Here is a 14,019-nt window from a genome sequence, read left to right as displayed (position 1 = left end):
GCAGAGCGAGGCAGGAGCGAAACGACAGCAAATGCCCCAGGAAGCTCGGGGAACAGCGAAGTCCAGAGGGGCCACGGCAGAGGCGGAACGGGCGCGGCGGGCCGCGGGGCCGGGCGGGCCGAGCCGGGGTAGCGCCGTGCGCTTTGTGGCGCGGCGCGGCCGCCAGCTCCGCTCCGTGCGCTTTGTGGCGCGGGGCTGCGGGGCGGAAGACGCGGGCGGGCGGGACCTTCCGGCGGGCCCCGGCGGTGCCTCCGCCCGGCCCGGCCCCGTGGCGCCGCTGCCTCCACCTCCTCCTCCGCCGGCTCCCCACCCCCCTCGCCGCTCGCTGCCGCTCGGCGCCTCCATCCTGGTACTTGGGAGTCTCCATCCTGGTTTCTCAAGTGCCCGGACCCAAAACAGGAAGTAAGTGCGCGGCGGCCTGCGGGCTGCCGGCCCGGGAGCGGCCGGGCCGCGCGGCATGAGGGCGCCGCGGCGGGAGGCGGCGGCGGCGGCCGGGGCGGCGTCGCCGTTTCACCGCGGCCCAACGGAGCCGGGCCGGGCCGGCAGCGCGGCGGGCAGCGACCTCGGCCCGCGCCGCCGCCCGCGGGGGGAAAATGGCGGCGGCGCCAAATGGCGGCGCTGGCGGCCGGGGGGCAGCGGGGGCCGGGGCCTCCCCGCGGGGAGACGAGGGGGARCCGCGGCCGGCCCGAGCCCCCCGGGGGTGGCCGCTGGCTCTGCGTGTCCCCCCGCCTTGAATTTGGATGTGGGTAGTGAAAGGCCACCTGAGCGAGCACAGTCAGAGCTGTTTTCCCCTTTCGGGTCTGCGGTCGGGATGTCCTAAGCTTGTGGGTTTTATCTCTTTTGTTTCCCTTTTTTTTATATTTTTTTTCAGCTAAAGGTTGTGATTTGAGGTGGCTAAGGGCGTTTTTGTTTTAAGAGAATCCCTCCAAGCGCAATGCTGCCAAGAGCAGGGGGCACCCCTAAGAGCCRTGCCCATCCTTCCTGCACCAGAGTTAGTCCCATTCCCCAAAACGAAGTGCACGGTTGTGTTTTCTTTTCTCCCGAGGCCTCCCGCATGTGCACTTGGGCATGGTGAACCTTGTATCCCCGCTAGGAACTGTTTTTTTTCCTTGAAAAATGCGAGGTGATGCCTCACACAGCATCTCCGTGCCCGCCAGGCACTGTTCATAGGAACTTCCTCACCCTGCCACACCTGGACACCGAAGTTGAGTGTCAAAGTAATCCAGAAATTGCTTTATGTTGCCAGCGCTGTTTGGCATTAGGTTTCTTGGCTGCATAAGAAACCATTTCAAAGAATTGGGTGATGAAGTTTTCATAGCGAGGTGAGAACATCTAATTGCGATCTCAATCTCCGACCGGAGGAGCTTAGCAATGACAGCAGCTCGTTGCTTGCTTTTTCTGGACGCTGGCTCAAAGTTTATGTATCATGTTTGGCATTTTGCACAAGCACTTGAATATTAAATCTCCTAAATTAGATTGCCTCTAAAATGCAGGTTTCATTTCACTATTAAAAGCTGTMAAAAGCAGATGTGTAAGACATAAAGACATTCAAAATACTCACCAAGTGTCCCTAGCCTACCTTACCTATACACTTACTTAGACCCTTTCACATTTGTGAGAGTTAGTTCTGTTCATCCATCGAACAGCAGCCGAGCTGTGGGTTTCTTTATCAGTCTTACTATAGCGATTACAATTAGGATAACAATTAACTGCTCATGTTTTGTTACGTGCTGAATTTCTGCCTGTTGTTATAAAGGTGAAGAGGTATTTGGAATGGTTACAACGCAACCACATTTAAATATTATTTTTCTTTTATGTAGTTTTGTGCCTATCAGTATTGTCAAGATTTTATCTCCATAAAACCTTGTGCCTGAGATATGTGTTTTATTGGAGCTGTGTGAACTAGAGGTTTAATTTTCTGTTTTCTTTTCATATGAAACACCTAGCACTTTTTTCCACGCTTGTGTGACATGTAAAACATGCTTAGTGCTTTTTATTAAAATACCAYGACCTTCTGACAAATTTATGTTGATACAAATTGAACAGTTTCTCCTATTGCATGTCTTCCGTATCTTCCATTTCTGTGCTAGCCACTCTGCTCTAAATGCCATTGAGGAGTAGAGTGTAACTGTTGTAGGCCTGTAATTTCACACTGATACAGTTTAATAGATCTTTTTATATATTGAACTCTGGTCTTTAAACCCTTTTATTTGAAATCCATTTGATTTGCTCCCTGTCTTACATTCATTTTTGCAGCAATTCCAGACAATTCTTTTGTGATGATTTTTAGATTTGAGTCAACTCATGTGGTGGGGCAAAAAGATCTTTTGCTAAATAATAGGYGAGTTGATACTGAGTTGTTCAAAAACTCCTGATTATGATTTAAGTGGTGACTGTATAAGAAACAAGGAATGAAGCTTCCTTAAATATAAGGTATACAGAGTCATGTAATCACCTCATTTCCATTGTATTAATCTTGAATAAATGCAGTAAAATCAGGATGTTTCCGATAAGATTATTCATGTTTAATAGCTGGTCTCTCGATAGTCTCTCAATAAACTTAAGTTCTTGCTTTTTACAGAATTTAGTGAAATACACTTTTATATGACCTTTATGGCCTGTACATATCGCCTTTATAGGCCTAYATGGCCTGTAGTAATTTTAAAATACAGCAGTCCACAGAAGAGTAGAAAAGACATTTGACATGGTTAATAAGTATTAATTAGGACAATCTCCGAGGGCAAAATTAATATTTTTAGGACTATATAGAACTACTATGATTTCTTGCAAACTACAGAACATTTGAGCCCATCTTCCCTGTTTTCCTCTGATTTAGAATTACAGCAATTTTATATTAAAAAAAYCACTTTTTGCAACTTTCTGTAAAATCAGCTGTTATTTTTTTTGCCTAAATCTGCTTTGTGTTTCATGAAAGAAATAGAACTACTGTAGTATGGCTTTAATGGGTAGCTGCCCTGGAAAATATATACTGGAATTATGTGTTAATGATACTTATGGGCAAAATACTACAGTATTTAGGCTGCACATAGAAAAGTAAAATTGCACTTGACTTTTAAAAAAGGTAAGTTTGACTAAATAGGTAAATACGCCTAAAAATCTAACAGCACAAGAAAAACGTATTAAATTTACTTATTTACATAAATTTCTAAGCTCTTGACATGCTRTTTCTGCTGTTTCTTAATACACATCCGTGGTGTTAGCATCCAGCAGTGTGTTCCCTTCCCTCCCAAGCCAGTATCATTAATAGTGGACTTGTGTTTTTCAGCAAGCATGCTTGAATTTAACACTGAAATATGTTTTGAGGTGGGCATTTAGAATGAGAAGAGTAAGTAATCCCTTTATTTCAACCAGAAAATTGTGTATTCAAAAGCAGATGCTTATTTTCAGTGAATTCACGCAAAGATGGTGTTTTGGAGCTGCAGAGACGATTCCTGCCGTACTTTTCAGTAGTTAAGAACTATAGGCTGTCATTAAGTTTGAGTAGTTAAATTTTTTAATAGCAGCTGCATGGTGAATGTGCAGATGTTTCATTAAAGGGGTTTGTAGGGCTCTTACTAAGAGACCTTTGCAGTGACGTGGAGTTGTGTAGCGTAGCTTTTTGCCTGTCATCCCATGGTGTATCAACAACAACGGGCACACACCCTGTCCCTGCAGTCAGCCTCCAAGAAGCCGGTGTTAGAGGGCTTGTCTCCTACTGTAGCACTTGGCCTTCTTCACCCTCAGCTTCAAGTGACTCCCTTACACTTCACATACGATAGATCCCCACCATACATGGTACTTCCATAATTTTTCAAGTGGAGAATAGTGATCTTGGGAGGATKTGATCACATTCAAGCATAACTACTACAGTAATGCAAGATTTTATTTTCCTTTATTCTCATCATTCAGTCACTAACCAATTTCTTCATGGCTTAGGGCTCGTGTCCAGGTCTAACTGTCTTGAAAGAGTAAGTCTCTTTGTTTCTTTCAGCTTTTTTTTTTTTTTTTTTAACATTAATAAATAAAAAGTAACGTCCAAAATATGTGCTTGGCTTTGACTTGGCTCTTGTTTTTTTAAGTCAGAATTTTCAACTTGGGTCCACTCCACACCCATTAAAGCTGATGGGAATTTTTCCACTGAAGTGAAGAACCCTCTTGTTCTTTTTTTTTTTTTTTATTGAGACTTGGTTATGTCTTTTACCTTAACTTGGAAAACTCAAAATATTCTAAATTGCAAATGTGTGGCGTAGAGAGAGRAAAAAAAAAAAAAAAGGCCTTTTTTTGGAGAGTCTGCACTTACTSCTGGCTCTTATCTGTTACTTCATCATAGCGCTGGAATAAACTGTTCTTGGGAGGTTGGCAAGAAGTTACGAAATCCTGCTTGGTCCAGGATTCACGTGGAGGAATGCTTCCTTCTTTGGAAAACTCTGTTCCTGGGAGAATGTGCACAGTTCTTGGTGCTTTAGAGGGAGGGTTCCTGGGAGTAGCAGGCGTCTCAGGGAGGCATCTGCAGAGATTTTTAGCTTAATCAGGAGGAACAGAAGACAGAGAAATATCTTTATTCTGTCTTTCTGTGTTTTTTTTTTTTTTCCTCCTCTCTCTCCTGTGGGCAATTCAAGTTTGGAAATAAGGACCCCTCCTGTGCTATATCCATCTCTCTTTTAACATGGAGAACCAGGAAGAGAGTAAATGCAAACCATATATGCCCAATTACTTTGTGTTTTTGACTTGCGAACATACTCCTGGAAGCACATTCCTCTCAACAAGTCCTGATTCCTCTCAGCTGATGGAAGAAAAAAGTCCAGCTTTGTTATCAATCAGTTTTAACTCTTTCCCTCTTCAGGATATTTTTCAGTAAAAGAAAGAAGGCTGTTCTGCGTCTTCTGCTGTTGATGGTACTATAGTTTCCTCTGCTTCTATATAGATAAAAATATGCTTTARCTGAAATATGATGGACATTACTTGCCATTACCCTGGCAAGTAATGGTAGTAAGAGCAAAAATAAGTGCTTTCAGCATACTGCAGGAGAAATAAGTCAGTAATTGTTGATGCATAATTAGAGAGAAATAATCCCTAGCATTCTAACTAATTCTGCTAGGAATTTAGTACAGGGTTCGTCATGAGAAAAGTTATCCAGAAAGTGCATGTAATAAACAGGAAAAATAGAATCTTTCCTATTTTCTGTTTTTTTTCTCCAGAACTATCCAATTTATTAAAAAAAAAAAAGCAGGTCAGAATTAGGTCAAAGAAATTACAATCTGCTCGTTTAACTTAACTTTAGTTAGCATTAAGGATGGCTCTTCTGTTTTTTTTTTTTTTTTAATCAGTGCTATAGCCATGCAACAGACGTTACTAAAACATAGCAAACCAGTAAAGAATAGAGAGGGCAGAGGATTGAGAACTCGTAATCAGATGAGCCAGAGGGAGGTGGTTTCCCCTTACACTTGCATGTGGAAAGGAGCTGTTGCTGATGGGAGATGATTAAGTTTGAGAAGCCTATGATTTAAAATGCTAACAATATCTCAATTTTTTGAGTTATTGAGAAGGGTAATATCACTTCATTCTAGAARACAGTCATTATATGTGCTCAGAGCAGTGCCAAAAATCTTCATCAAGCTGGAGAAGTGGCACATGGTTTTATTGAAAGACTGGCACAGTCTTTATCTTTCTGAGAAAATATTGCTCTTGCTAAGAATTCRCATTACCAAACATGTTTTATAATTAAAAATAAAATAATTTCCTATTTAGGTAGTATTGTTAACATTGTAGAGGTGATTTAATATATGGGGTTTAAATTTCACGTACAAGTGGATAGATGTATGGATATCCCTACCTGCTGCATTCAAGACTGTAATATAGCTGTGGTTCTTAACTTATATCTCAAAACATTATTTTGATAATTTTTAAAATGGCTGGTTGTGCTACCATGGCATTAAAAAATATATATAAGTATTATTTTTGTATTGTTGGTGTATGAAAAAATATAGAAAAAGAATAGAGAGAACTTAAAGGAGAAAAAGGTGATATTTTCAAGGTGATTTTTTTTTTTCTTACAAACCTCAGTAAGGGGCAGGCTCGCCAAATCCCAGGTGATCAGAAGAGATGAGATCTTTGCAAAGCTTCTGTATATTTTACGTGCTATTTTATTCATCCTCTGGTGCAGCAGAACTTAAACATCTTTATATTTGAGGGATTCACATTGTTTCTCAAAATTAGTAAACGTGCTAGTTTACATCAAAATTCTTACAGGCTTGTAATACTTTGATTTCTTGACAGTAGAAATTGCAGAAATATTTGCACAGAAATTCTGCACATTGCAGAAATACTTGCACTGAAGTATTGCTTSAACTCACAGATTTCAGTGTATACTGCTTACTCAACGTATATTGGCCAGTGCTTGCACTCAGCTTTTCTGTTGCTTGTATTATTTCAGTGGTTAAAAAAACAGCATTCATAAGTTAATTTTGCAGGTAGAATTAGATTAAGAATTTGAAATTCAGCAATTTGGAAGAGTAGATCTATGGAGAGTGTAACGTTACAAAAACATTCCAGTGCTGCCTGGCCTTAGAAGGTTGTATTATAGGAAAGTTATCAAATGAGAAAGGTTACAAATACTAAAGAGATAAAGAATAGGAGAAGACGTAAAGAATTTCGAACCACTGACAAGAGTCTTAGTAGAAGCTTGGAAAAAATAGTATAAAGTTGTAGATTCTGCACAGAGTAGAGAAATAGCAATAAGTGACAAGAGCAGCATGTTAATAACATTCCCATAGTATTTGCTTAGGTGCAACAGTCACTGTAAAATTGTGCAGCCTGTTTATGACTGTATCTACATTAGGGATGCTTCTGTTTCTTACAATAGTAATTTCATGTGCCTGTAGCTAGGACATTAATTTGAAGGACTGCAATAATCAAATGTGTGGGATAAAGAGGGAGAGAGTGGGGAAGTGCAGCAGAGCAGATGTTTATAAAGGACTAGTTATCTTTAATTTGGAAAAGTAGTGACTGAAGCCTGTGGTATAAAAAGGGTGCAATGAGTGAGGCTGGAGAGAGAACTTAAGGGGTGTAAGGAGAAGCAATATGATGAATTCCAGCAACTGGAATTCATTCTCACTGACAGGGAGCTGTGCTAAGAGTGTGGAATGATCTCTTCATACTTTCACGTTGTTCATCTGACAGTCTTTCTTCATTTCAGTGCTGTCCTCCTGAACTACTTGGCACAGCGAGTCTCTTACTAGAAGTCTGCTGGAAGCCTAATTGCCAAAATGCTAAAATTGGACAAAGCAGTACAAAACATATGGCAAGAAATAACCATGTGCAGGCCAGAAAATTGATGGGATCATATCAAAGTCTTCCATTTTTGTATTCCTAGCTTGTAATTTCGAGTAAACTATTAAAAAAATATATTCTTTCCATACTCTTGGATGACTTCTGTCCCCTGAAGATGACAAATGCTCTTGAACGGGAACTTCAGGTACTATTTTGAGYTTGAAAAGTACCTTTGAGACTCTGATGTTACTCTGCATGATGTGTAAGGGTGCAGGAAACGTATCTCTGGATAAACTTCCTAAAACCTGGAATTGCTGATGTGGAGCAGTGGTCTAGAGATTCATCATTCTGTAAGAGAGTTTAYAGTGATTTGCTTGACATAAAGGAAAGAGCATTATGGACGATCAAAGTGGCAACCAAGGAAAGTAATCTGTATGTTACCAAAAGTAATGTGTGTATTACTCTTTCAGATTTGAGTATGAGCACAGTTGAAGAAGAGTCTGACACAGTGACAGTAGAAACCGTGAACTCTGTGACTCTGACCCAGGACACTGAAGGGAACCTTATACTTCATTGCCCTCAAAATGGTATTTCATAGCATTTTGCATCTCTTTTCATTGATCTAGCTTTTGTACTTCCTAGTCTTTGCAGCTTCTCTCCAAATTAGATAAAATACTTAGATTCTGTTTACTTTTTGAGACAGGATTTATTTTGTCTGAGTTTAAAGAAGGATAAAATATCAGATTGGATGTGAATCAAAAAATAACTTATGTGCCTAACTTTAAGGATATAACTATCCAGGTTTGTTTCAGTGGAAATGAGTTGATAGAACTGAATACATACCCAAGTTTGGAGAGATTTAAGGTTTTTGATTACATGGCAGAGAGATAAGTTGAAAGGGATAGTGGTATGTGGATAACATTGACATTTTTAATGATTTTTTTTCCCAGTACATTGGAGAAAGCACATGAACTGTTATTATCCATAATTTACACTTAGATGCTCAACAGTAATAAAAGTCCTGAACCAGCCTGTCACTTTTGCTTCTACCTTTTGTTTTGGTCATTGTTGCTAGATTTGTTTCAAGACCTTTGCTTTGTGAACAGTGACCTACATATATTTTTGTTTTTAGAAGCTGATGAAGTAGATTCTGAAGACAGCACTGAACCGCCACACAAGAGACTTTGCTTATCAGAGGATGATCMGAGTCTTGATGACTCCACTCCATGCATTTCTGTTGTTGCAGTCCCAAGTAAGTCGTTGTAAGTTAGTGTGCTCTTGAACAAAATGTTTTTGTTGATGCAGGTGAAAAGTGGGCTTTTTTTGACTACATTCAATATTTTGCATGATTTTAAAGTTTTGTTGATACCTTAAATTTTTCTCATGAGCCTTAGATATTTTTGCATACAGACGGATTGCTGCAGTACTGGTAAAAAAAAAACTTGCTTTGGATAGAGATCTGCAGGCAAGTCCAATACACAAGTTGAAATACAGGTGGATGAGCAGCAAAGTAAATCCTGTGCTCTTGCAAAGAGCTTGTGAGGTTAATTTTTTTAATGATAAAATAATATAGTATTTCCAGGTTTAAAATACTGAGAAAAATTGTGCACCTGTTGCAAACAAATTGTCTTTTTAAGGTACAACCTGCTGTAGTACAAAGGGTAGTCCGAATGGTAAATTTGAGATGTGGGAATTTAATCTAGTAGTATGAGTAGCTTAAAACTTCTCAAGCGGAATGGAAAACAGATCTAGCCAGTCATAATAACTACTTACAACACCTAAAGCAGTTGTTTATTTGGCGGAACCTAACAGAAACCCTTTATAGATAAGGGAAGGTTTAAAAAAAAAAAAAAAAAAAAAAATTGGAGGCAGGGGGGAGAACACTGCCAACAGATTGGGAAGTTTATCAGCTCTTAATCATAGTCAAAAGTAAAAGTGAGTGTTTTTAAACCTTGTTTAAAATTTTATGAAGAGCAACTGTTGGTAATCATCTGGCAACTATACTGTGTCAATAAACAAATACCAAGTAAAATCATTCTAAAAATTTTCACTGCAAAGATAGCAATTTATAACATCTATGCCATAGATTTTATACATAAACAAATATGTTATAATATATGTTTTAAGAGTGAAGTGTACAACTAAGGTACCCCTTCTGAAGTTTCAGAAAATGACCAGAGCTTTGAGGTGACCATGACTGCTACCACTGAGGTAGCTGAAGATGAAATTAATGAAGGAACCGTTACTCAGATTCAGGTACAGTAAAACTTCTACGTTGACCTATTTGACATATGTTTTATTTAAAATAAGAGAAATAAACAGAAAGGGCTTCATAAATGAATACGAGTGTTTTTAGTATGAAGCTGATGTATCTGAACACAATTTTTTTTTGTAAAGTATTGTTCTATAAAAGTGCAGTTGAATCATATTTCTCTCTCTCTCTCTCTCTCTCTCTCTCTCTCTCTCTCTCTCTCTCTCTCTCTCTCTCTCTCTCTTTTTTTTTTCTCTCAATGTGAAAGTGTGATTTGTAGTGCAATGTCCTGCCCAAGTAGTAGTAGAGGAAACATTAATAGGGATAGTCCCCCAGGACTCATTTGCTCTGTGGTGATCCATACCACAGAAACTGGAGAACTTTACCTGGTATCTTTGTAGGTCTTCAAGTACAAATTAAGCTTTATAGCGGGTCTAAATGTGCTTTTTCCTCAGCAATTCTAATACTTACGTTCAGTTCTTCTTGTGGGTTCTCTGTTATAAATTCTGTATTGGAGATACAACATATAGTCCTCTTTCCACTAAAGCTGGTAATGCTCTTAGTATTCACTGTGTTTTGAACAGGATGAGCAAATGTTGTCTGATTAATACTCAGAACATCTATGTGTTAAGATGCTAAGTCTTACTCATGTCTTTTAAGACAGGAGGATGTACTTGTAATCCCATTTCTAAAAAAAATGGCAATTTTTCAGCGCAAAGAAGGTGATGGTTTCCGTTTCCTTCAAATCATATCTTCATATGAGATACAAAGTATGAGAATGAAGATGTGTCTAGAAATGATTAGATTTAATTGTCTTTTCAAGATTCTTCAGAATGAACAGCTGGATGAAATTTCGCCAATGGGCAATGAAGAAGTGTCAGCTGTTAGTCAAGCCTGGTTCACAACCAAAGAGGATAAGGATTCCCTAACAAATAAAGGTAGGATACTTAAAGTTCTCCCATGTTGTAAAAAAGTAAGCTCTTAGAGATCCCATGGAGAATATTTTGGAGTTTGGAGTTTCTGGTGTCTTTTTTTAATGGAAATGTTTATACAGCTGGGATCTGAAACTCATAAAAGATACAATATGTTAAGTCTTTGTGTTTACTGTCATATTTCATATGCAAGGTGAAAATTGGAACTGCAGATAAACTTAGAGAGGATGAGGATGCCGTAGTAGCTGTAATGGTGACAGTGAATCCAGTGGCCTTTGTAGAGCATTGTCACATTTAATAGGTCTGCACAGGAGAGGCAGACGTTGTCCATTTGCTCCACTTACCGAGCGTTCTTCATCTTTCCATCTACTTGGATTATAGGAAGCTCCAGTCAGAGGGGAGCACACCATAAAAGAATGAATCTAGGATCAGGGTAATGATTCTTTCTCCTTAAGTGGGACATATGAGTCCAGCTACTGTTCTTGCAATTCACATTAAACAATTTCTGCAGTTTAGTTGGCTCAGTACCAGAGTCTGGGGAAGGAATCACTGCTACTGTTACAACTACTATCCCACCAATGTGCCTCCCTTTCAATATGTATCTGTGCAGTCATGTTGTAGTCACTGAATTTTAGAGCTTTCTTTCCCCCTTAGAGAAAGGTGGAATGCCTTTCTAAACGTGGGGAAGCAGCTTAATTTCAAATGAACACTTCTTATCTCTTTTGTCTCTTCAGTTTCCCTGTCTGTCAGCTGTTTTTCTTATCCTGATCTTGCCTTTCTTTTGTAGGAAAACAAAACTGAAAATATTAGTTCAAAGCAATAATAAAAAGTCCCTTTTTTGTTATAAAGTTTTAAGATGGAAAAATGATTTTCCCTCCTAGAATCAAATTCTGTTCTGCTCCAGAACCTGAGTGTGTTGTAGTCAATGAAAGTGAAGTTGGTGAAAGTGAAAGTGGGTGAAGTTTGCAGTGTCTGATGTTGAATATAGGACGTACAGAAGAAGGAAGCTGATGAATTTTGTGTGTCCATTTCACTTGCTGATCCCAAGAGTGCACGGTTGCTTTTTATATACAGTAATTTCCCTTGTTTTCTCCATCCTTCATATTTATTAGATTTGTAGAACTCCAGAGCCCATAGTTCAGTTCAGGATCTGAGAGGTAGAACAGCAAAGACATCACTCTGTGTTACAGCACTGAGGCAGCCAGGAGAGAGTAGGTGAGAAAGCCTTTTACTACAGATGTCTTGAATTAGGATAAGAGGAAGCAGGGTTGTTCATAATCTTTCTATAGCCACTGGCAAAGCATTTCATAACTGCTGGTTGAGAGCAACACGTTTTCAGCCATTCCTTAAGGAGCACTTACCGGTGGCTTGGCAGAGAAATGACTGTGTGCATGTGTCTCGGTGGCCTGTTAGTGTGTGTGTCTTGTTAAAACACACTCTGTTTACTGCTTCTGTAGTCATCTCATGGGCATATTAAGTGACCATAAACCACAAGAAACAATTAGAGATGTGAATGAATGATGGTGCTAAATGTAGGGACTGTAATTGAGAGATGAGTACTGGGAAGATCTTTCCATTAAAATATGCCTGGAAAATATTGGAGAAACCATGCTAACCATACCCTTCTTGCAGTCTCTGCTTTGGCAGATGTCAGCTGTGTGTCTCCTTCTGAAATTACTAGGAGTTCTGCATGTTTTGCAAGAACCCATCATCTTGCTGGTAGTCTCCAGCTGATAAAAAGCCTTTATTTCCAAGAACCATGGTCCTTGTAATAATAATACTATCCCTGAATAGGCAAGCATATGAAAGGAAAGCCATACTTCTTTCCCTGAAATAGCTGATTATTAAAGGTTATTCCATTCAAAGAGTAGCAGTTTCTCTTTAAGTCATTTCAGACTTGGCTAGAAGTGCAAATCACACCCCTAATAACAGTTTAGCATTATGCCTTGTAGTTTGGAATAAGAGATTGGAGCCATCAGGCACCAGGGAAGAATTTTCCCCCATCAGTTGGAGGGCATCAGCAATAATGCTTGTACTTTTCATTATATAATTGGATTTAAATAAACAGCCTCTTTAGTGTGTGCTGCCTCTCTGCTCTAGTAATTAGCAGGCTGAGAAGGAAGTGCCGTGATTTTCTGAGCAGACGTGGGCAGCTAGCCAGCATTCACCAATGTGTAAACTGGGTCACCACCATGCTCTTAATTCTGAATGATCTTTTACTAGTAAGCATGATGAGAGCATGAGAGGAGGAAATAAAGAAGAGCCTAAATATAGAGTCAAAGGAATAGGGTTTTTTGCGTCTTTTATTGACAACCCCCCAGATTTGAAGTTTTCTTTTTGCATAGAAGTGGATTGCTTGTGATTTTAAAGCTTAGCTGGCACTGAAGTTACTAAGGGTGTAGACAGAGATGAAACATAAGGTTTGTCTCTTTATTAATGTGTCACTTTTATTTGTGGAATAAAACACCCTTCATGAGTCTATTTCTTGACTATGACCACTGGGAACTTTTCCCAGTAGAGAGAGAGCCCAGCTTGTCAGAGTGCTGGGGAGAACACTTATCTCCATGAAAAGCCCACACAGTAGATTGTACTACCCAAGTGTTTGGAAATGATAAGACATATAAGGGAACCCATCATCTTGCCATTTTCTCAAGTGATATTTATTTATTTTGCAAGTAATATTTATTTTGAGTCATACATTTATGTTCTAGCTTCTGAAATCATTGGAGTACGTGAAAATTTTGGCCATCAGTTTGAAGAGAAAATTTCTGGTCTTTGTGGCTGAAGAGAAAACTTGAAAATGTGATTTAGCAGCACATAGAAAAATTAGTCTTCTATTTTTGAAAAGCATGATTTTTAAGGAGGGGTCTGACTCACATTATTTAAACATTTGAAGTTGGCAGTTACGGAGATTTGTTCATCAGTCTTGAAACAGCATCTGTTTTGAATTAATTCTAGTTAAGTAGCTAAAATTGCTACTCCTTTTTCTTTTTTAATTGCAGTAATAAGACGTTTGTACTTTCTGATTTCTTCCATTTTGCTGACCTTCACTACAGTAATTGTTTTGTCGTGTCTGTTTTAAGGCCATAAGTGGAAGCAAGGGATGTGGTCAAAGGAAGAAATTGACCTTTTGATGAGTAACATTGAACGTTATTTAAAGGTATGTGTTAGAGTATGGTGTCTGCCAGTTGGAGTGGTTAGGCAGCCCCTGCTAGAAACTTCCTTTAGCACTTCCCAGAATGTGCAAATAAGTGATCCTGAACAGTTCATGTTACAAATAGGCAACACCTGTTCCTAAAATCATCGTATCCATATACAGCTTTTAAGACTTTATGTAAAACTGCCCTTTATTTGTGGGCTGAGTATAACACATTCTCAGTGTGCTCAAGGGGTTTAAACTCTCTTCCTGAGTATACATCACTCATAACATTTGTGGTGAAAACAGGAGGAAAAGAGGCAGTGCTGCTTTTCCAAAAAAAAAAAAAAAAAAAAAATGTTTTCCAAACTCCTCTGCTGTGTATTAATGTCTGCGTTTGCTCGCTGCACTAAGAGGATGCCTCTGTCTAC

The 14,019-nt window shown here is 39.4% G+C and overlaps 1 protein-coding gene across 3 annotated transcripts in view; it reads left to right on the top strand.

The window, feature by feature from the left end:
* Positions 1–231: 231 nt before the first annotated feature.
* The window catches only part of DMTF1 (cyclin D binding myb like transcription factor 1), a 29,872-nt gene continuing 16,084 nt past the window's right edge, over positions 232–14,019 (top strand). The window contains exons 1-6 of one of the 3 annotated variants that reach the window (XM_026033274.1): positions 232–402; positions 7,740–7,856; positions 8,402–8,521; positions 9,431–9,525; positions 10,344–10,458; positions 13,536–13,612. In XM_026033274.1, the coding sequence (XP_025889059.1) occupies positions 7,748–7,856; positions 8,402–8,521; positions 9,431–9,525; positions 10,344–10,458; positions 13,536–13,612 (516 nt within the window). In that variant the 5' untranslated portion in view covers positions 232–402; positions 7,740–7,747. Of the gene's footprint in view, positions 403–7,147; positions 7,475–7,739; positions 7,857–8,401; positions 8,522–9,430; positions 9,526–10,343; positions 10,459–13,535; positions 13,613–14,019 lie in introns of those variants that run through there. The other 2 variants (XM_026033276.1, XM_026033275.1) reach the window with 2 other exon arrangements.

Source organism: Nothoprocta perdicaria, unplaced genomic scaffold (genome assembly GCF_003342845.1).
Source record: "Nothoprocta perdicaria isolate Ctin4 unplaced genomic scaffold, notPer1 scaffold_127, whole genome shotgun sequence".
NCBI lineage: Eukaryota > Metazoa > Chordata > Aves > Tinamiformes > Tinamidae > Nothoprocta > Nothoprocta perdicaria.
This window is presented reverse-complemented; position numbering and strand designations above follow the sequence as displayed.